The sequence below is a fragment of the Anopheles nili genome, chromosome 2 (assembly GCF_943737925.1).
Source record: "Anopheles nili chromosome 2, idAnoNiliSN_F5_01, whole genome shotgun sequence".
NCBI lineage: Eukaryota > Metazoa > Arthropoda > Insecta > Diptera > Culicidae > Anopheles > Anopheles nili.
Window position 1 is genome coordinate 53,827,045 of NC_071291.1, and position 21,723 is coordinate 53,848,767.

Consider the following 21,723-nt stretch of genomic DNA (forward strand, 5'->3'; position numbering starts at 1 on the left):
GAAAGGTATCACAGTTTAGACATTCATGATATCATTGCACTGCCGCTAGTAGGAACAATGCAGTTACAATGCATTGTGTATCTGTAAAGGAACAAATAAGATAGAGAACGATGAAAATTGATTTGATAAGCCAAACTAATGTGCGGGTTCACATTCATGCCTACCTTTTTAATGTTCTAGCAAAAGCAAAGCAATCGGTGGAATCTTGCTGGGCAGCATGAAATTTTCAGCATTATAGCTTTTCTTTATCATCGATCATCGTTTGATCTGTTCTGAGATTCGTTTTTTACTTGAAAAATTGTGCTTTCCGTTTCAGATAATTGTACCGGCAGGTTTTCCGTGTCGTAAGAAGGTTCGTTTAGTATATGCATACACATTAGCAACTGGGAGTAGAAGTGCAGCGGTTCCCCATTACCCAAGAATATTTGGGTGTGCGTATTGATGGTTGAAATACGCACATGAAGGGTCTCGTCGATTATAATGCAGTGCCGGATGTCAATAGAATCAGCGTTTGTATTTCGTTGTGTTTCATTTGTTTCCTCCTCGCCTTGTACATACAAGATAACACTATTTTCAGTTTCTATGCACTGCCATTCTTTTTGATCATCACTTTCTAGCTCAAGTTGCTGTTTGTAGTTTAATTTGAATGAAGTAAAATTAATTATTTCATCGCTATTCAGATTCTGCATTGTTATGATTGTTTTGTCCCTGTGAAAAAGGTATACCAATGCATAGTAATTTCTGCATGCATTCTGACATTACATCCTGTGAAAAAGTGTACAATATTTTAAAAACTTCACATTTTTACAATTCTTTGAATTTTATTAAAATATCTTTTACTCTCATCATAAATATATTATTATTAGATGTTTCTGTACGATCTTTGTTATTTTTGTTTATTCTCGGCAAGAGTAATTTATTACAATTACAAGTATAACAGTAATATATAACAGTTGCTCGAGCTATTTAAAATTTAAACTAATAATAACGGCGATACGCTCGTCTGTTGACAGTAGCACAAATTACATCAAGTTTGCTTTGTTTTCATTCGCGTGTTTTAGATCCTTAAACAAATCAGCCAATTGAAAAGGTATTGGGGAAATTTTGTCCAGTAAAATCCATCCGCGATACTTTCGGTAGCCATCTTTTATCCTCGTAGTGTTTGGTGGTATTGTTGAAGATAGAGAAATCTTTGCGCAGCAAAATGTCCGCTGATAGCTTTTACGTTGAAGACTCCGCCGAAGAGGATTCATACAAGGGTGAGCAGATAAATTTCACGGCGGACAAAGTCGAAAGCCGCTCAGTAATTTGTTGATGTGTTTAATAAAATATCCTCTCTTTGCGACAGAACAACCATTCCGCAAAAATATTCATATGGAATCGGTAGTTATCGAGGAAAGTAAGTGGCAAAGGCAGTTGGCTTGGATTGTAGTTAAGATACTAAATGTAACTGTTGATTTTTTCCAAAACAACCCGTAGCCGACTCCGAAGCTGAAAATTCGCATGACTCCATGATAAGTGAAGAGGAAAGTGTTCAGCCTCGTATGAAGAATCGACAAAGCATGCGTATGTCATTGCATCCTAAGCAAACGGATAGCGACAGCAGCGAGGAATCTGAAACGGAATCCTCTCACGGATCTTCCTCTGATCGGACATCCAATACTGATGAGGAAAACGATGCCGAACGAAGCGTTTATTCACCCGTCACGCGAAGAAGCATTTTTGGTCCAACAGCTAAAGCCGTGTACACCGATGAAGACGACAACCTGCAAAGTGAAGACAGTGACGATGAGCAAATAAGAGGCAGACATCGGATTGAACAGGAAATTCTGTCTGATGGCGAACCGGGAGAACAAATTGCGAAGCAAATGAAGCGCAAAAGCCGCAAAGCGGTGCAGATTCTCTCGGACAGTGACACGGAAGACGAGAATCCGTTGAACAGCGGGAAAGACGGCGGGTCGCAAAATGGCAATTCTTTTGATGCTTCGCTGTCCCTACGCAAGTACAATCCCGAAGACGAACCAGCTCATAATGCAACCAAGCAACAGCTATCTTTCACCTTCCAGTCGCAAGCGGAAGAACAAGATTCGATTAGCACGAAGCTCTCGTCGACATTAAAATCGGGAAATGAGCTCGATGATGGTGCGGACGAATCCAGCGTGCTGTCCCCGGCTGAAAGTCGACATTCCATCAGTCTCCGTGCCTCAATCGGTGAAAAACTTTCGTCAACCCAGATCAGACCGCTGGATGTTGAAGAAGTCGAGGAGAGACAGCTAGATGTCGAAAAGTCCCCGCAGAAGTCGCGTGACGAATCGAGCAGTGTAGAGCTGGTTGAAAAATCTGCCGAAATTCTGTCTGTTAGCAGTGACGAAGAGGTGATTCCAAGCGCGCGATCACGGTCACAGATTCCTTCGCTTGAACCGCCAGCCGCCAAAACTGCACCTCAAGTCCTTGTGCAGCCTACGATAACGGCTTTCGTGCGTCGGTCAGGCCATGGTGGAGTCCCCGAGCGCGTATCGCAGAGCGAGTACGACGCCAATATACGGCGCATGGCCGATTTGAAGAGTCAGCTCGTGTTGATCGAGGGCGTGATGAAGAACCGTGCCAAATTACCGGATCAGGGCGCTGGACTGGTTCGCCGGTTGGCGGAGGTGAAGTCGCAAATATTCGAACTGTCTAAGAACATCGACATGACCAGGGCCACACCGAGCAAGGGTATCAAGAACGCGATAAGGAAGAACTTCGACCAGCCACTGCAGAGTTTGGATAACTCGCGAAATTCCAGCGCCAACAGCAGTGCTGGCGGACCACGGGAGCATGTATCGTGGGATACTATCAAAAAAGCGACTGACGATATTCAACCACGCCATACGGGAAAGCAGGGTATGGCAACGTTCGAGAACCAGAAGCTGCTGACGATGGACCGTTTGGCGACGCTGCACAAATCCATCGAAGCCTGCCCCACCGAGGACACGCTGGCCGATCCGCCCAAGCTGCTGAAGGTGGAACTGATGAACCATCAGCGGCACGCTCTGGCCTGGATGTTGTGGCGTGAATCACAGAAACCGCACGGTGGCATTCTTGCGGACGATATGGGCCTCGGAAAGACGTTGAGCATGATTTCGCTGGTGTTGAAATCGGCCGAACTCGACCCAGACGGGGAGCAGCTTGCACAGAATAGCGATAGCGAGGACGAAGAAAATCGCACACCAAATGGGAACGGCGGATGGATGGGTAAAGGGCGTAAGGATTACTTCGTTGGTGGTACACTGATCGTGTGTCCTGCCTCGTTGATGCGCCAGTGGGAAGGCGAGGTGGCGGCTCGCGTCAAACGCAACAGTCTGGACGTTTACGTGCACCATGGCACGAACAGGGAAACGAAGCCGCGCAAACTAGCCAAGTACGACATGGTGATAACGACGTATAACATTGTATCGCGAGAACACAATGCCACACATAAATCGGGCATTTATGGGGTCGACTGGGAGCGCATCATTTTGGACGAGGCTCACGTCATCCGCAATCACAAAAGCGCCATGTCGGAGGCTTGCTGTGCGATGAAAGGACGCAATCGGTGGTTGCTCACGGGCACACCGATCCAAAACAAGGAGATGGACATGTACGCCCTGCTAAAGTTCCTCCGCTGCACACCGTTCGACGATCTGAACCACTGGAAGCGATGGATCGACAACAAAACGTCCGGAGGTGCGATACGCTTGAACACGATCACGAAATCCATATTGCTTCGACGCACCAAGAAGGAGTTGCAAGAACGCGGCGCTCTGAACAGCTTACCGCCAAAGACGGTCGAGCTGATCGAGGTGCAGCTGGAGAAGGACGAGATGAATGTCTACCAGAAGGTGTTGCTGTATTCGAAAACCTTGTTCGCGCAGTATTTGCACCAGCGCGCGGAAAAGGAACAAGTAGCCGGGTTTGGGGGCTATGGAAGGCCCACGTTCAAGGCGCAAAGAGCTCCGAATGCTGCCTTCGACATGGTGCACCAAAAGCTGAAGCGTATGCAAAACAACGATGGGGCCGGCGAGGTGCAGCAACATCAGATTTTGGTGCTGCTGCTCCGTCTGCGACAGATCTGCTGCCATCCGGGGCTCATCCAACAGATGCTGTCCGACGACGATCAGGGTAACCTGGAGATGTCCGGCGTGGACGAGCCTAGCTTCGACGGGGCTGTCGATTTGCTCGGGCAGCTAAACAAGCTGAAGCTGAACGACGTGATCGCGGAGCATGAGGCGAAGCTTGCGAAAGGCGAGGGTGATGGTGAGGAAATTAAACTAAATTTATCGGAAGAGTTCGATCGACCGGAAGCCATGTCGAAAGCGCTGTCCAAGGTGATGCTCAAGTCGAATCCGGTGTTTCGCATGGAGCGCAGCAGTTCGAAGATCGAGAAAGTAATGCAGCTGTTGGAGGAGAAAATATTCGGCACCGACGATAAAGCGATCATCGTGTCCCAGTGGACAAGCATGCTGGAAATTCTCGGCTCGCATCTTTCGAACCGTTCCATCCCGTACGTTTCGCTGACGGGCAAGGTTCAGGTGAAGCTGCGGAACGACATTGTGGTGGAGTTTAACAAGCCATCTGGAAAATCGAAGGTAAGTAAACCGACGTCTCATGTGGTAATGCGGGTTTTCTGTCATGCGCGTTTTCCTTTCGTTCATTCCGCGGGAAAGTTACGAATGGTTTCCTAACCTGTTGCGTGTTTCACATTAGCCGTTGGACGCGTTGCTTGGGAACCGTTGTTTGTTGGTTTGTTGTCAATAGTTTTGAGCAGTTGAATTACGCTTTTCCTTGTTATATGCCGACACTGTGTTGTGTCTAGTGTTCAGTGTACGTCGTCTTATCGATACCAAAAGATAACAATGTCGAATCGCACCTTTAATCTGCTCTGGACGGGAGCACAGAAAGATCTCGAAAAGCTAGCGGTCAACGATTTCGAGTACCAGGCGATCGAAGCCCAGCATGATCGGAGCGAGATCCAAGGGCAGGTGTACGAGTTGTACCTGCGGTATCTGGTTATTTCGAATCGGTTGGAAGAAATCTACGACCAGCTCGTGCAGCCGCAGAAGCGCATACTTATCCGGAAGCTGCTGGACAACTGTCTCGGACGAATGTTGGAGCTGAAGCACGATCTGGTCATTATCGATATGACCGAATTTAGCTACAGCGACGCCGTGGTGGAGAAGCTGGGTCTTACGCCGCTAAGCATGGAGGTTAACGTTCCACGTTACTTCCGGCGGGAGCGCGAGGAACAGTTGAACGAGCGGAAGAAATTTATGGATGATATATTGAAGAAAATTGGCGCCTTGGATGAGGAGGTGGTGGAGGAAGAGTTAAGTGAGCTGGAGGCGATTCGAATCATCCAAACGCACGAACGCGCCCGACAAGGACGCCTTCGAGCGCAGTTCATGAAGGAGCTGAAGATACTGAAGGAGAAGGGTAAACCGGACAGCAGCCGGGACAAATCGACGACGGGTTTGAACGCGGCGATGAAGATTCAGAAGGTATGGCGAGGATACGCCACTCGTCGCCAGACGCGCCGGAAGAAGATGGAGGAGATGATTCTGATCGGTATGGTGCCGTCTCCCGTCACGTCGGCCCGGACGGCCGTGGATGAGCTGGAGGATTTGAAGCAGTTTCGCTACAAGCAGCAGAAGGCGTTCCAGGAGGACTACGAGCGGTCGCTGGTGCGCGTGAAGGAAGAGATAAGCGTGAAGCAGGGTGCCGCCATGACGGAGGACATAGCTGACGAGATTCGAACGTGGTTCAAGGAGTACCAGAAGCGCACGGGTCGGTTACCTGATTTCCCGTCGGAGGAAGCGGGCGGATCGAGGCACCTGCTCAGTCGGCAGGGAACGGAAAGCGAAATGAGCCGCTCGTCGGTGTTGTCCTCGCGCGAGTCGAAGCTGAAAGGTGGTGGGAAGGAGAAGCTCGCTCAGAAGAAGCCAGGGGAGGTGTCGCTTGAGGAAGGCTTGGATAAGGCGTTCAAACCGATGCAATCGTCCTTCCTGCCGGAGATTAAGAGCGGGATCGAGGAGTACACGGAAGTGTGGAAAGGAAAGGACGAATCGCAGAACCTTCGGCAAACGTACTACGACGACATGATTTACGAGGAGAAGTATGCGGACGTCGAAGCGGAATTGAGAAGAATTGTGGACGAAATAATGCGCCAGGAGCTGGAGCTGCTGCAAATCGCGCTGGAGCGTGATCGCGGCGGGAAAAAGCTTAAGAAAAGCAGCAAAAAAGCCCGCCGTAGCGGTAAGAAGGGCAAAAAGAAGAAGGACAAAGATTTAACGCCCGATCGGACGACGGAGTCGCTATTCGAAGAGCTCGTCACGAACGGTATTATCAAGAAGTACCCCGAAACGCCGATAAAGTCGTACGTTGGGGATCTTAGTTATGCGGCTCGCAGTGCCCTAAATCCATCCCCGGGTGACGTTAGACAGCTGATCAAACAGTACTGCATTTTACCGCTCGGTTCCGAGACGATCCGGAACTTTGGACCGTGCATCAAGTCACTGCTGATCGCAGGTCCGAAGGGGTCGGGAAAAACGTCCCTAGTTCACGCCATCTGCACCGAGACGGGATCGGTGCTGTTCGATATCAGCCCGCCAAACATCGTGGGCAAGTATCCGGGTAAATCGGGCCTCATCATGCTGATGCACCTGATTTCGAAGGTGTCCCGGCTGCTCCAGCCGTCGGTGATCTACTTCGGGGACGCGGAGAAACCTTTTATGAAGAAAATCCCCAAAACCGACCGGACGGATCCGAAGCGGCTGAAGAAGGACCTACCGAAGCTGGTGAAGAACATTCAGCCGGAGGATCGCATCATGCTGATCGGTACGTCAGATTGTCCTTGGGAAGCGGACATGAAGCTCATGGTGCAGACGTACCAGCGGTTCATTTACATACCCCGTCCGGATTATGGGGCGCTGTCGTACGCGTGGAAAGAGCTGCTCAGCCATTACAGCGGCGTACATCGACAGTTTGATACGGGTGCGATGGCAAAAATTTCCGACGGCTACACTATCGGTTCGGTGGTGCGCTGCATTCGGGAAGTGATCACCTGCAAGCGGATGTTGCAGCTGAGAGTTCACCCCTTGACTCATCTGGAGCTGATCAATGCGTTGAGGTGTGCGTCGTTTGTCGCTTACACACTTAGAAGGGGTTTTCAGCCTTCTCTTAAAACTATCCGTTCTGCTTTTTTAGTGCACTCGAACCGGTGTATAAGGAGGAAGAGGAAGCCTTTCTGTATTGGTGGTGCAAAACGCCCCTCGGTCGGCGCCGATCGAAACAAATGGAGAAGGACCACGAGGCCATGATGGAGATGGAAAATGTTCCCAAGAAAAAGAAATAAAACACCGGGTGGTTATGTTTTGAAGTGCACGAAACAATAATAAAGCGTGTGACGATTTTATGCGATCGTGGGTTTCTGTAACGCGTTCTATGTAACGACATCAATATGCTTATCGGTTGTGTGGTAGTAGCTTGAATAAGAGCGTTTTTTAAATCATTAACTGGATGTTCATTGTTTCTGTCTCCTCGAAACAGATTATGTTACTTTCGCTTACGGCCGGAGGCGTGGGATTGAATCTCGTCGGAGCCAACCATCTCTTTCTGCTCGATCCGCACTGGAACCCGCAGCTGGAAGCGCAGGCACAGGATCGGGTTTATCGCGTGGGTCAAACGAAACCGGTCAACATCTGGAAGTAAGTGGTTTGGGCGAGCAATCGAAAGCTGGATGCGGTCTAACGGATTGTTTTAATTTCCACATCCCTTCCAGGTTTATGTGTGTCGACACAGTCGAGCAGAAAATTCACGCACTGCAACAGCACAAGCTTGGCATCGCGGACGGTGTCTTGACCGGAACGATGAACAAGGGCAGCAAGCTGACGATTGATGATCTGAAGTCGCTGTTTGGGTTGTAGGCTCATCGACGGACACACCGCCTCGGTCCTGTGATAATTCGATTGCAGTACAATATCATTCCAGCCTCGACATCGATGGTGGGGTGTTCAGTTTAGTGTGGACTGTAGAAGCATCTTTTTTTTTAATTACTTATAGTGAGTGTAAGAGGCCGAGATCACGAGAGCGCGATGTATATAATAACTGCGAGAGCATAAAATATAATCACGATTTAACTATAATGATCTACAACTGACGTGTTAATCGAGAGGAAAGCCCTGCAAAATTTAAGCAAAATAAACCGCTATTGCGTTGTGTTTGCGTTGGGGAATAAACCAAAGTAGATGCAATTTATTTCCGTACTTTGTGGCTGGGGGGTAACACGGTTTTGCTTTTGCCTCGTCGGCGTGAGATGGTGGGTGCGAAAGAAAATACAATGTGTACCCCACATCGAATATTGGGTTTGGCCTAACGGTTTGGTTGCATTAGTGTAGAATCTGTTTTTTTTTTTCAATTTGCGCATTGCTATAGGTCGCTAATGTTTCAACAAAATGTACCCATGCACATCCAAATCGATAAAGTGTCGATGACGTGTGGGTGGTTAACGCGAGTGTTTCTTCGTTGGGATCATGTTTCGTTTCGATGCATAGTTTTGTATTCAAAGCGTCTACTATTCAGCCTAATCAGCTGCATGTACGTTCTCTACCACACGTTTGATGCAACATTTTGGTTGCAGCTTGTTTTTTTTTGCAAATTTTTGGTATCTCATAGGATACATTGCCTCAAATATGCTACCACAATTCATGATATGTATGTAATGGGGATCTTGATGTAATTACCGGTACCATGGTTAAAACCTACGTCGTAAATGTGATTTGCCAATCACTAAACTACACTACCGTGAAACTACTTGTTACTATATCGCACTACTTGTTGCTACAAAAACGTATGTTAGTATTATAGTTGCATGTAATGTGATCGGTTCAAATTAACTCTCAAAGTTTGAGATACCTTCGACTAGTTTGTTGCTGTTTTGCCATTTTTTGTTTAATTTTTTCTTGTGAGAAAATCACTCCATAGTGCATGTTAGGTTGTTATCATTCTGTAATAATAATAATAATAATCTGATACGTGTATTGCTCCCAAGTTTCAAAAACAATCTCCTTCAAATGTCCACAATCAAACAACGTGGTTAGCAAATTTACTGCACCACGTGGGTCATAGTATTTTTTAAAAAGAAATCACCTTCCATCAAATATTATTTCTAAATTGTTTGTAGAAATTTGCACAAATGTGTGCAATTATTGATTCTTCGTCAACCGATAAAAAACCCACCCTTCGCACCAACAGTTCAGTTGGCATAAGTATAATGAAAAATGGCCGCTGACGGTGCTCGCATCGGGATGAGTCGCGATCCAAGTCCGTTCTTTTCCCGCACCACCATATAATCGCGCCCATTGATCATCTGCCGATTAGCACCATTCGCGAGATGGTTGTTGTTCACGTCCTCAAACAACTTCCCGGTTCGTTCGCTTCCCAGCACGCCCTGCTGATGGCGGCTGAAAATCTCCGCGTACGGTGGTGGCGGCGAATCCCCGGCACTGAACTGCTTGCCCAAGTACGAGATACGCTCGGTGGACACCTTCTTCGCTGGTTGCTGCAGCAGCTCGTTGGCGATCTTGCGTTGGTTGAGATACCGGAAACCAAGCTCACTCACAAACACCACAATCGAAGTGACGAATCCTGTCACCATGACGAAGTACGTCATCACGAGATCCCGGTTCTTGAGCTGACGTTCCGTGCCGCCCAGATTTTGAGGGCAAATTTCAGCCTTCGGTAGACGATCGTTCAGCTTGTACTTGATGATGCCCCCCTCGACCATTTTCAGCAACCTGTACGGATGGGAGAATGCGCTTTAGTGAACGCGAAAAAGTGCCACCTTCCGTTTTATACATACTCTGGGTCAAAAATGCGGTTCCACATCGTCATCGGTGGGTATCCAAAGGCACGGTTCCGCTTCAGAAACGGTGTGGTAGCAGTCGCGTACGGACAGTGTACCCGTTCGTTGATCGGATTGATCTTTCGCCGCAACAGATAATCCGCGTAGATCATGTGATTGATCGCGGGTCGATCGCGAACGAAGACGTAGTTCTGTTTCGCCACCTTGTCCGCGAGCGTGTCACTGTCGTTGATGTTGTTCGTGAAATCGACTAACCGTTTGTCGACCAGGACGCTGAGCGCGTTGAGTGTTTCATCGGGCTGGAAAATTGAGCCGCAAACAGGGCGAAAGAACACCTATCAGACGACGGCTAATGAACGATTCTTAATGAGACTCATTTAGGGGGTGGCCAAGGACCAGTAGAGATTGCGATTAGAACGCAAACACCACTCCTTGATGCTAAACGAACGAATGATGGACGATTTGTGTTCACACCTGTCTCGGAACCGAAGTGGATAAACCGCTCGTACTGTTTGCCATTAATCAAGGGGTAATTTTGGAACAGGCACGGCAAACCCATACCCGTTGGAAAACATAGTAAAGCATACAAAAAAAGCACCATTCCAACGCAATGTTTGGAGGGGGCGTGCTCCGTGATGGGTTTACTGTTCAATTAATAATTGAGTACTTTCGCGCCACGCACCATCGGCCATTAATCCGTGGTTTGTGGTGAACGTGCTTGAGTTCTACGTTTATTTTTGTTTCTCTTTCTCGCTCTCTCGCTCTCTCTCAAAGGGCAAACCAACACCCAATTAGTCAGAGCTTCCGGTGGAGGAGAAAATCCCGCAGTTCCCGCTGTAAGTTGGTACTTACATTTTTGATGGCGTACTCCACCGCACCACCTCGGATGGTGACGAACTGCTTCTCCTTTCGTCGGACGTCCTCCACGTTGTTGATGGGGAGCGTAAACTTGGACAGGGTGAGAAAAGCGGTCAGGTTGGCCGTGTAGAAGGACGTCAGGATCGTTATGAATATCCACCAGCTAGCGAACAGGATTCGGGTTGAATCTGTGGTAGATCAGCGCAAAAAGACAAGCTGCATTATTTATGGGTAATCGATCAGCTACGGATTCGTTTGATAGAGTTGCTCTATCTAGCCTTTTCCATGTAACGACAACTATAACACACACAAAAAAACGCTTCACTTTCAGCTCGACATAAAGCAGCAGATCCAGAGAGAGGGCGCAAGAAAAACATCATTCGCGCACGTTTGCAAATAATAAAATAATCATCGACCGTTACTCGTTGGCGTGCTGGCATCAGGGGGGTTTTCTCCGCAAATCTCCATTACCATTTGGCTTGGTAAATCGACCGGTGGCTATCATAATCGGTGTAACCGTATCGCGGATACTCTCTAATATTGATAGTGTTTTTCATGAAAATGCAACCATCGAAGGGCGTGCAACGGCAAACGAAAGGAAAGGCACACAAAACAATAAATGCGGTGCAATCATATCGCATTTTCGATCGGTACACAAGAAGTACTGTTTTGCTTGGGGTAACTATTTCAACGGTGGAGCTTTTCCACGCCTACTGGGTATAGATTTCAATGATGATCGATGATGATGGGACGTGCCTGTTGCACCATCGAGACAAAAAAAGGGTTATCGCTTGTCGAGGGCAATTTCAAGCAATAAGTAGGCCTTCTATTATTTAAATTAGTTTAGTCTTTTGATGGCAATGGAAATGATGCTTAGATCATTTAGATCATAGATCATTTGTTTGTTTGTTTAATATCATCATAATGTACGGATGAATTTTCTTTGATTTTTTTTCAAACATTAAAAATTTATCATGGTTAAGATGACTGAACAAAATATATGTTACGATACAAGAAAAAATTTTCCAAAATACGATCAACTGAGAAAGGATTGTGATGAGAAATGTATATTCTAGAATTAGAATTCTCATTTAAGGAATTTTCGTCTAAAAATTACATCCCAGCTTCTTGTAGCAATAATCCATTTTTTTATGAACTACATCGAGTACTTACCGCCCGTCGGTGACAGTGTGCTGCCCTGCTTCATGAGAGCTCCGTAAACGAACCAAACGCAATGCGGCAGGCTGTAAATAACCTGCTCCTTGTCCTTGGTGAGCCGATGGCGCAAGATCAGCAGCCCGTAGATGATCGGTCCCACGGCGAGCAGTGAGATCAGAATCAATATCCACACGTCCCGATTGAACGGCGCCAACAAACCAGACCCGCTAGCCGATTCCATCGGGCGTACCATGATCATGATCCACTCGCCCTCATCCAACCCGGTCGAGTAGCGGATGTGCTGCCGGGCATCGGCCAGGATCGGTAGGAACGCTACGGCTAGATCTGCGGTGCCGTTTGCCAACAACGCCAGTACGCTACCGGGCATGTCCTGGGTTGAACCGACGATGTTCTGCTCCGGCATGACCAGCTCGTACGTGAAGTTGAACTTCTCCATCAGAAACTCGAGCAGATCGAACGCGACACCGGCACCGACAATCGTACCGTTTACTTTAACCGTGTAGCTTAATGGCCAGTCCTGAGGATCGTGACACAAACATTAGATACAGGAAGAGATTCTTTAATTGATAATCAGTATCCTTTAACGAGGAATTCGCGATGTAAAGCTGTGCACGATGATGCACGAGCGTTTTAACGCCATAAGTCCTCTAAGATCACACTCTAATGAAGCTATTGGTGTCTTTTGTTAGTTATCAGACCCCATTTTAAAGATCCAATTCACAGGCTCACCTGCAGCGTGGTAACACGCAACGTCGTACCGGCCAGCCTCTGGCGCAGTTCCTGCAATTCGCGTTCCTTCACATCCGCGCTGCCGTCCATCTCCAGGTGGTAATATTCCATCGTCTCGTTGCCATTTGGTTCGACTGGTGCGATACCTTGGGCCACTACCACCGGCCAGGGAACCAGCACACCCACCAACAGTACCCATAACACCACGGATAAAAGACTCTTTCCAGGGAAATCCTTTCTCCCACGCTCTGGGCTCGGTTCACTCGTGCGGTAGGCGTTCGGTTCAATTGAATGCATCGTAAGCGATCGCTCCTGGGGATCCTGGATGGGTGGACATTTTTTTCTTCTTGCTCGTCCTTCTCAAGAGTCGTCGTCCTGAGGTGCTGATGCTTTTAGATGGTGGTACACCACGAACAGAAGGCGCACGGTGAACTCGATGGAGGGATACAAACGCAACACGAGACCGTGGGCTACTACAAGGAAATTGATTCGGAAAAGCGGAAAAAAGAGAACAATGCACACGGAAAACGGATCGACGGACGGATGCAGTGCGAGCGCGTGTAAGTTCTTGGTGAGCGAGACAAAAAAAAAAGCTGGATAAATTGAGAATGTGGTACCGCGCGAATCAACCAAGCGAACGGAATTGAAAGGACGAAAAAAAAAAACACGCACAATACTTGGCACGAAACGAAGAATTCCCGCTCGAGGTATCACGCGCGGTTGCGTCCCGCGTGACTGGGTACGATTTTTGTGTGCTTCTTTTTGTGACCGGTTAGTTTGAAACGTCCCTGGGAGAGCGCTTTCCCGGAACTAATGGCGTGTCCGTTCCCGTCGAAAGTCACCGATGGACTGCCGGATACGGGATCCGTATCGCATGCTTCACGTTAAAAAAGGGCACCGGGTCTTGACACAAGGGGTTTGGTGGAAAAACCGGCGACAGGCGCGTAAAAGGGACATGTGTGTCCATGTCCCCGAACACAGGCAGCCAGGTTGGGCTTGAGGTCGACCAGCCGGCTGTGATTGGGACGAATAATTTCATAACAACAATTTTATTTATTGAACCATTTCGATCGCACCTGCCTGCAAAAGGGCCAAAGGGCGGTCGTTGGTATATATCGGGCGATGAATTGATGGTGTCCCTGCGCAGGTGGGACAGATCCGATGCACGATTAGGTTGATACCGTCAGAAATTGATTCTGGAACAACAGCGTACGGCAGAGAGTAGCTCACTTTTCCGGGTCGCAAATTCATAGCTTATTTCATTGGAATTTGTTCTTATATTATTTTAATGCATGTAAATTGTGTGTGCATATACGGCTGAAGCAGTAATACCCATGATACTGGGGCACTTTCCGAAGGTCAACTAATGATTCATATGCAATCAGCCTTTTTCTAATGCAGGAAAAATGCACTTTGATGCCTCACCCGGGGACCTGATCTTATCGGGCCGCGGCTGATGGAATGTATTGATTTCTCCGCCCCGGGCCACGTCGTGTGTTTCTCTGTGAGAAGAAGCCTTTTATACGTTTGATGTGTAAAATTCCGACAACATGTTGAGTGAATTTGCGATGTGCATAAGTAATCTGCTACTAACGGTTGCAGGACGCCATCGATTCGAGGCTTAATGAAATTATATCTTGCTTTTCTGTCCCCCCTGCCATCATTGAAATGCGTTTATCGTGTAAAACACCGGTGAGGACAGGAGCCCTAGTGCCGACACCAAATGATCAGGACTGGGTCATGTGCCAGGATCAGTGTCATTATGTGCACGCAACCCACCGTCAGGGATGAACCTGGAAAAGCACTACGCGGGTAGATTGTTGCAAGGGGCCGGTTCCGATTACCGCAGAGTGCGAAGTTTGTGTTGGGTTGAAATAATAATAATTGGACCGGCAAAGGTATGCAGGATGAATAACGCGTTTGCGATAAATTGTGAAAGTTTCATGAGTGTGATTTTGTTAACATTTATTTCCATTTTCCATCATTTCTGTTGCGATCTCTTCAAAGGTCTTTTGATATTTGCAAGCATGATGATATTTTATAAATGCAATAATTGCAATATCTCTAATTCACAAAATTATATGGCCTCTTGTATGCAATTATATCTCAAGGTTACGATATTAAGATCTAGAATGAAAAGGGAAAGTAAAAGACAGAGAAAGAGAAAATGAAAGAGCGAGAAATCAGAGACAACCTAAAACGGAAAAAGGATAGTAAAATTATCCTAAAAAAATACAGTAGGCGCAAAAACACATTTAATGTAGTACACCTTCAATCCGAAACATGCGACGTAGCAAGCACACCTTTGTTTAGTTCAAGGACGAAACGTGTTCAATATTTACCCCGTTTATTTACACAAATTTTCGTGGGGTGGAAATGGGTGGAAAAGGTGTGAAAGAGAAGCGAAAGGTGGAAGGTGTGGAAACGCAACCCTGCGAATCAATTCGTTTCCGTTTCAATATAAGCGAACTGCAGCGCCCACGGCCCAAAACAACCATTCAACCAACCCCCACCGTTGCCGTTCCCATGGCAACCGGCAAAGGTTGTTTAGTTCGTGCTCGGTACCGTGAGGGTGAGTTTTTTTGTATGCGCGCGGGGTGGATTTTTCCAGGTTACGAAAATTCGTCGTACGGTTCGGTGCGTTCTTTTCGTTCTTTGAAAGTAAAGTGCAGTTGCAGATACAGGTCCTTCTGTAAAATGCCCGAGGAACAAATCCCACTCGATGACCACCAGCGTCCGGCGTCGTCGTCCTCTTCTGCACCCCGATCCCGTCAGCCATCGCTTGGAGAGCTTCAGGAAGCTCCACCCGACGGTGGAGGTGGCGGCCATTTTGTGGCCATTCGCAACATGCTAAACGCATCTCGCAATCGCCCGGTGGCGCGTATCGCCCCACTTGAACCATCATTTGTGCCAGCACCACAGCGTTACTTTCCGATCGTCATACCCGCCGAACCGACCATTGAAGAACTGCTGGTAAGTTGGCTTGAAAATGGCGACCCGCTCGTTAGTGCAGTGTTGTGTGTCCTTTCACAGCGTCAAGCGGCCGGAACGGAGGACCTCGCCACGGTTACCGAGATCAAGCTGAAGGTCATCTCGCACATGACCAGCCTGCAGCGGATACCGTGCTTTATACCACAGCTGCGTTCGCTCATCCTGGAGGGCAGCATAGTGATGACCTTGCGGGATCTAGGATGCGATATGACGTTCCTGCGCTACCTGAACGTGTCCCGGTGCAGTTTGAAGCACCTGGATGGGACAACTGGGCTCGAGTCACTGGAGGAGCTGGTGGCGGACTATAACCTCATCCAGGAGGTGGGACCATGCACGAATCTGACCAACATCAAAAAGATCAGCTTGAAGGGGTAAGAACGAACTGACCGTAGATGTGGACAACGATGATGCTGATGTTCGTATTTTCAGCAATCGCATCACCGACCTGGGCAGTCTCACCTTTCTGGCGTTGTGTGAAAAGCTGGAGGTGTTGGATTTACGCGAGAACTTCGTTTCCGAGGACCCATCCTTTTGGCACGTGCTCAGAACCAACATCCCGCAGTTACGCTGCATAAATGATACCACGTTCCGGGAGGCGACCGGTGATGAAACGGATCTTTCCAGCTCGGATTATCGATCTTCCAGCTCTGGTAGTATCGAGGACGTCCATCGGGGTCGCTGGGAAGGACTTGAACCCGTTGCAGGACAGGTGTATCCCCGGCATAGTGCACCGATCGTGCGTCCAACAACGGCCAACATTGAACGACGTGTCACGGTCGAGCTGCTTGATCAGCAACGTCCCTCAACGGCCGGTAAGTTTTGATGTTCCTTTTCCGTTGCGAAATCGAATCGATCGACTTCTCGTTGCAGATCCAACGAAAATAAAAGCCCAACTAACTTCCGGTGAACCGGTGGTCGGAAGTGTCGTGACGAAGGCACGTCGTCGGCGTCGTCAGCGAACAGCCTGGGGTGAGTCGACATCCTGCTCGAGTGTCAGTAGCTCGGATTCGTCCTTTTCGAAGGATTTCCCCGATCGTTTACCCCAGAAAGCGGTCGATCTCGAGCTCGGTGTGATCGGGGTGGGTCAGGGTCAGGGTCAGTCGTCGCGGGGAATTCATCAACAAAGACCAGCCGAACCCGCCACCGGAACGGACGATGATCCGCAGAACTTGTTGCGTGCGGCACGACTTTGGCGCCAGCGATCGTTGCAGACGCGGGAAACCATACGCGAGCAAGAACAGCGGCTCGTTCTGCGGCAGCTGCGAGATGAGGAGTAGACACGCGAATGATCGTGTATGTGAAATTTGTTGTGAATTAATGAAATCAGCCAAGCTGCAACAGCGGTGTATTTTGTGTTTTGTGTAGAAACCGTAGGAAGTCTTGGAAATAAAGCACCTGTTTAGCGTGATTCGCGATTGGTTTAGCGAAATGTGTGTGCTGTTTTTTTTTGCATTCGGACGCGTTAAATGAATTATGGAAATCATTTATGTTCTCCAATTTATTACAACACCTTCAAGGGCCTCCTAAAACGTGTTAAGAACAAATCGGGAACCTAATTTTGGTAAAGTAATGCCGCAGCGCTTCACCGTCACAATTGTTGGCACATTCGGCATGATCGTGCGCTGCCTTGCTGTGTTCCTTTCCGTAGCAATTGTCGCACACCTCCTTGAGGACTATTTTTGCCTTGGGATCATCGCCAGACATCACTTCTTCCACACGGGAACGTACATCCCTCGCGAGAAACTCAGAAATGAGTCTATTGACCGTGCCTGCTTCGTCCTGGTGCATCATACGTGCAGTTCCCGGTACGAGGCGTGTTTCCAGCGGTCGATACATGTCCATCAGCAGGGTTGTGCACTCGTCTGGATCAATCCAACGGTCTTCGGTCGCAAACAGGAACAACCCCGGCGTGTTGGATGGTTTGCGCACGCGGAACTCAGAGTCCTCGTGAAAGAAGTCCGCGATAGTTTCGCGAGCGGCAGTGATCGCGTTCTCCAGTGCATTTGGTCGAGCGAAGGTGTACTTGTACGCCTCCAAGTCTTGTGGTTTAGCGGTTCGTGCTCCGAGTAGGCGATCAAACATCGCGTAATCTCCAGCTCGTGCTAGCAGAGCGATCAGTCGGTTCGGACACAGGAAAGGCACGAGTTGTAGCAGAACTCGCAGGGAAATAGAACCACGCCGGACTAGATCCTGCAAGATCACCACCGAAGGTGTCCCCAGCATGACGTATCGGGACACCACCTGGGGGTACTGATGGACGACATGCCAACCGAGTAATGCACCGTATCCACTACCTACGAGGACGCAGTCAGTTTTTCCGAGAGCTTTCACTAGACGGGAGATTACCATCGCCTGATTCCAGAGCTTGTAGGAAACGTTGTATGGGGCTTGGTCGGATTGACCACAACCGATCAGGTCCACCGCCACCGTCCAGTAGTCTCGCGATAGCGTGTTCAGCTGGTATCGCCAGGTGTACCAAAAGTCTGGCAACCCATGCAGAAATAGCACCAGTGGCTTACTACTCGAGCCTTTCTCCACGTAATGTAGCTTGATTTTCTGTGAAGACGTTCAGAGACACAGATTTAGCTTTTGATCACAAGCACAAACCACGCACAAACACCTTACGCCGACTTTGATGTACTGATGGGTGCCCCATTTGGGGTGATTCAGCGTGTCAGGTGGATGTGGCCTTGGGATAGGAATCCAGTACGCCACGTGAAACAAGCCGATGATCCGCCACAGGAACTGACGGCACACGATCGCAGCTCGCCGCAGACAAGCGATCACAATCTGATACATCACGGGTGTGAACCAGCTCGCTGTGGCGAAGTGGCCCTATATATGCCCCTTTACAAGTGGTCATGGTTGGCATGCCAAGTTGCTTCAGCTTTGGAACGCGCCGGAACCTTAATCGGAGCGGTTTTAAGGTGGGAAAGCTAATGCAATTCGTTAAGCGATCGTCTCACGCAAGCGGCCCGCTAGCGAATGGCACGGGATGCGGTCCATGGCGGGAAATTGATTATGGAACACACCGGCACGGAGGTGCGAATATTTACCCACCGTAAACATGATTCGCCACCGTCGTGGTGTTTGCATTAAATGGATGCAGCGCGATCACTACCTCGGTGATTAGGGCCTATAAAAACCCTTTCACTCACCGCGAGGTGAACGAAGCGATGATTGTTGGCGGGTTGATTTGCGAAGAAATGTGGTGCCGTCTGCTCACCGGTGTGACAGTGTTGATCCTCTTTGTGGCACAGTGTGATGCGATGGATCATCTTCCAGTCGATCGTGAACAGCTGGATAAGCTTTTCCCGCTGACGTTGATACACGTGAACGATCTACATGCGAGGTACATGAGCATCTAATGCCCAGATCACAGTGAATGATGATAGCTCCTTCATCCTGCAATAGATTTGCTGAAACATCGGAAAGATCGTCAAAATGTAAGGCAACCGAGGGTGATGCATGTATCGCAGGTGCCGCACGAGTATTCCACACCGTCCGATCGTTGAGGCAACAACATCCGAACCCGCTCTTTTTCAATATCGGTGATAACTTCCAAGGAACGATCTGGTACAATTACCACCGGTGGCGTGTGGTGGCACGTTTGATGAAATGGATGCGTCCTGATGCGATGGTAAAATGCCAAATACTCTGTGAGTTAGAACTCTCCTATACTCTTTGAACTTTATGTCCAACTCTAAGGCACTTGGAAACCACGAGTTTGATGATGGACTGGATGGCTTACGGCCATATCTACAGTCGCTAGCCGTTGCGAACATCACAACGGTGGCCTCGAACCTGATCAAAGCGAATGCAGATTTCCCATCACTTCCTCGATCGGTGATCATCAACCGAGGCAATCGATCGATCGGCGTCATTGGAGTGACATCCGACAAAACACACGTAGGTTTATGGCACTGTAGGTGCTCTTTTAAACACTCATGCAAGCGATCTCCGATCTGCTCTCCAGGAGCTCTCCAACACCGAGGGCATCACTTTTTCCGATTCCGTGGCAGCTGTGCGTGAGGAATCCGCCGCGCTGAAGCACGCTGGCGTTGACATTATTTTGGTGTTGTCACACTGTGGCCTCGAAGTTGACAAGCGCATCGCACGCGAAGCTGGTGAACACGTGGACGCGATCGTTGGAGGACATTCGCATTCGTTCCTGTTTCCAAACGATTCACAGATGCCGCACTATCCTGGGGATACCATCGTGGATGATTATCCTGTCGTCGTGGCGAATGCTAATGGGCGGAAGGTCAGTTAGAGGTTACCGTTGAGTCAGTCAGAATCACTTACTATCTCGAATTTTCGTACTCTTATCGCAGATACTTATTGTGCAGGCGTACGCGTACGGTAAGTACGTAGGTCGGATCACGACGTACTTCGATACGGAAGGTGAGATAAAGTACTGGACCGGAACCCCAGAGTACATGTCCCACGAGGTCCCCCAGAGTCGGTTGGCATTGGAAATTCTCAAGCCCTACCAACAGCAGGTGGAAGCATTTGGATCGACGCAGATAGCCAAGACGGAGGTTGATCTCGTGCAGGATACGTGTCGGTTGCGTGAGTGTAACCTGGGTAGTCTCGTGGCGGATGCTCTGGTCAACCACTACACGAACAACACATTCCATCCTGTGGCCGTCATTAATGCGGGAAATTTTCGCGCTCCCATTCCCAAAGGAAGTATGTAGAACACACACACAGTGGACATCCACAGATCCTTCAACATATGAGCGTTCTTTCAGGCATCACAAATGAGGAAGCTATCGGAGCGAGCCCATTCTCGAACACGGTCGACCTGCTAACTCTGCGAGGTGACGCACTCTGGAGCATCATCGAACATTCGCTCGTTTGGGACAGCGTGAAGCGGTTGAACGTGGTGCAGGTGTCGGGGTTGAGGATCGTCGCTGATCTAAGCCGGCAGCCCTACAATAGGGTGCTCTCGATCGAGGTGCGTTCTTTATTAGACGGCGAAGGCTACGAACCATTAAATCGAGCGGCTTCCTACGGGGTAGTGACGATGTCCTTCATAGCAACCGGTAAGGATGGCTTCCGGTGGGCGTTGGAACGGCTTGATCGTCAGATTGGACCCAGGGATGCGGACGTGTTTATCAACTACCTCAAACGGTTGGGGACAGTAAATGAAAGTAACCTACCGGGTGGACGATTGATCATAAACGGTACGATAACATCGTAACGTTCACATTGTTTAGCAATAAAAAAGAGCAATAATCACTTCCCAATTCAATCGAAATCGTTCTCATGGGTCGCGATCGCTGCCACATTACGCCATGATCTCAATTGATCAGCTGTGCAAACAAACACGCTTACTCGTGTGGGATAAATCAACCTGTTGTTTGATTTACCCGATTAGTGTGTTCAAACATAAGCGCCTGCACAAAGTAGGGATTAACCACACGATCAGCTTCACGGATCAACCCATCGATACATTTCTCGTCACCCGTGTGCTGCGAGGCATGAAATAGCACACCGACAAGGTGCAATTTTCATTTCCATCCACTTTCGCCCACCGATGACTGATCGATCGCGACTGGTAGGAACTGCACGGTCACACCACAACCGCGATCATCAAGTGGGCTGGGGGTTGCGATACCGTTGCAGGAACACCTCCCAAGTTCGTGCTAGGTCACGATATTCGTAATCAGCCGCCATCAGCCACCCAGACCACCCCACGTAATTGCTCACCGGACTGAGGACTGGTTTTATGACTATGCTATGCTTATGCTTCCGAAGCAGCCAAAGCGAACAATGAACGTTGGCGCTAGCCGGCATGACTGCAATTAGCCACAGTGAGGGCTGATAAAAACGGTGTTTGAAGCATCCATTAGTGCATCCGTCTTACGGTACGCTGCAAGGTAGCTGGGACAACGTGGGAAATATATTTTGGATGCATAGGACACATGCAACCAAACGCCAAATGATGGATGCTTTTAGTACAACTTAAATGGCTTGTTATCCTTTTTAAAGTATAATTTTCAATAAGAATTTTCTTCCCCAATTGCTTGCAGATAACATATAGTTTCTAGCAATTATTCTCAGCTTCAAATACGAAAACTAGT

At 48.6% G+C, this 21,723-nt stretch overlaps 6 protein-coding genes across 6 annotated transcripts; 4 read left to right on the forward strand and 2 right to left on the reverse strand.

Annotated features, from left to right (window-relative positions):
• Positions 1-1,204: 1,204 nt before the first annotated feature.
• Positions 1,205-7,940, forward strand: LOC128731706 (transcription termination factor 2). The gene is made up of 5 exons (XM_053824838.1): positions 1,205-1,268; positions 1,355-1,399; positions 1,480-4,607; positions 7,564-7,721; positions 7,796-7,940. Exons 1-5 carry the CDS (start codon positions 1,205-1,207, stop codon positions 7,938-7,940), a joined length of 3,540 nt encoding a protein of 1,179 aa, XP_053680813.1.
• LOC128720913 (dynein regulatory complex protein 11) lies at positions 4,875-7,369 on the forward strand. The gene is made up of 2 exons (XM_053814613.1): positions 4,875-7,144; positions 7,222-7,369. Exons 1-2 carry the CDS (start codon positions 4,875-4,877, stop codon positions 7,367-7,369), a joined length of 2,418 nt encoding a protein of 805 aa, XP_053670588.1.
• A 1,328-nt stretch (positions 7,941-9,268) lies between the features above and the next one.
• LOC128726044 (glutamate receptor ionotropic, delta-2) lies at positions 9,269-12,940 on the reverse strand. Its single transcript, XM_053819831.1, has 5 exons — positions 12,644-12,940; positions 11,909-12,431; positions 10,730-10,923; positions 9,875-10,176; positions 9,269-9,809 (listed from the first exon to the last, which is right to left on the reverse strand). Exons 1-5 carry the CDS (start codon positions 12,938-12,940, stop codon positions 9,269-9,271), a joined length of 1,857 nt encoding a protein of 618 aa, XP_053675806.1.
• A 2,400-nt stretch (positions 12,941-15,340) lies between these two features.
• On the forward strand, positions 15,341-16,974 carry LOC128720580 (uncharacterized). The gene is made up of 4 exons (XM_053814254.1): positions 15,341-15,616; positions 15,677-16,005; positions 16,064-16,446; positions 16,505-16,974. Exons 1-4 carry the CDS (start codon positions 15,341-15,343, stop codon positions 16,909-16,911), a joined length of 1,395 nt encoding a protein of 464 aa, XP_053670229.1. The 3' UTR covers positions 16,912-16,974.
• Positions 16,975-17,167: 193 nt separating this feature from the next.
• LOC128721167 (epoxide hydrolase 4-like) lies at positions 17,168-18,433 on the reverse strand. The gene is made up of 2 exons (XM_053814892.1): positions 18,260-18,433; positions 17,168-18,190 (listed from the first exon to the last, which is right to left on the reverse strand). The coding sequence occupies exons 1-2, from the start codon at positions 18,431-18,433 to the stop codon at positions 17,168-17,170; spliced, it is 1,197 nt and encodes a 398-aa protein (XP_053670867.1).
• A 407-nt stretch (positions 18,434-18,840) lies between these two features.
• LOC128726057 (apyrase-like) lies at positions 18,841-20,840 on the forward strand. The gene is made up of 6 exons (XM_053819842.1): positions 18,841-18,986; positions 19,049-19,274; positions 19,343-19,543; positions 19,611-19,898; positions 19,969-20,326; positions 20,389-20,840. The coding sequence occupies exons 1-6, from the start codon at positions 18,841-18,843 to the stop codon at positions 20,838-20,840; spliced, it is 1,671 nt and encodes a 556-aa protein (XP_053675817.1).
• Positions 20,841-21,723: the final 883 nt, after the last annotated feature.

Bases quoted from the DNA above. Each gene is read 5' to 3' on its own strand.
- LOC128720580 (XM_053814254.1), top strand. From the start codon at position 15,341: ATGCCCGAGGAACAAATCCCACTCGATGACCACCAGCGTCCGGCGTCG. The intron at 15,617-15,676 runs GTAAGTTGGCTT...GTCCTTTCACAG, and splicing joins CGACCATTGAAGAACTGCTG to CGTCAAGCGGCCGGAACGGA. The intron at 16,447-16,504 runs GTAAGTTTTGAT...TTCTCGTTGCAG, and splicing joins GCAACGTCCCTCAACGGCCG to ATCCAACGAAAATAAAAGCC.
- LOC128726044 (XM_053819831.1), bottom strand. From the start codon at position 12,940: ATGCATTCAATTGAACCGAACGCCTACCGCACGAGTGAACCGAGCCCA. The intron at 12,432-12,643 runs GTGAGCCTGTGA...CACGATCCTCAG, and splicing joins TGCGTGTTACCACGCTGCAG to GACTGGCCATTAAGCTACAC. The intron at 10,924-11,908 runs GTAAGTACTCGA...GATCTACCACAG, and splicing joins CACACTGTCACCGACGGGCG to ATTCAACCCGAATCCTGTTC.
- LOC128731706 (XM_053824838.1), top strand. From the start codon at position 1,205: ATGTCCGCTGATAGCTTTTACGTTGAAGACTCCGCCGAAGAGGATTCA. The intron at 1,400-1,479 runs GTAAGTGGCAAA...AACAACCCGTAG, and splicing joins ATCGGTAGTTATCGAGGAAA to CCGACTCCGAAGCTGAAAAT. The intron at 7,722-7,795 runs GTAAGTGGTTTG...CATCCCTTCCAG, and splicing joins AAACCGGTCAACATCTGGAA to GTTTATGTGTGTCGACACAG.
- LOC128721167 (XM_053814892.1), bottom strand. From the start codon at position 18,433: ATGTATCAGATTGTGATCGCTTGTCTGCGGCGAGCTGCGATCGTGTGC. The intron at 18,191-18,259 runs GTAAGGTGTTTG...ACGTCTTCACAG, and splicing joins ATCAGTACATCAAAGTCGGC to AAAATCAAGCTACATTACGT.
- LOC128720913 (XM_053814613.1), top strand. From the start codon at position 4,875: ATGTCGAATCGCACCTTTAATCTGCTCTGGACGGGAGCACAGAAAGAT. The intron at 7,145-7,221 runs GTGTGCGTCGTT...CTGCTTTTTTAG, and splicing joins GAGCTGATCAATGCGTTGAG to TGCACTCGAACCGGTGTATA.
- LOC128726057 (XM_053819842.1), top strand. From the start codon at position 18,841: ATGTGGTGCCGTCTGCTCACCGGTGTGACAGTGTTGATCCTCTTTGTG. The intron at 19,275-19,342 runs GTAAAATGCCAA...TCCAACTCTAAG, and splicing joins GGATGCGTCCTGATGCGATG to GCACTTGGAAACCACGAGTT. The intron at 19,899-19,968 runs GTCAGTTAGAGG...CTCTTATCGCAG, and splicing joins CGAATGCTAATGGGCGGAAG to ATACTTATTGTGCAGGCGTA.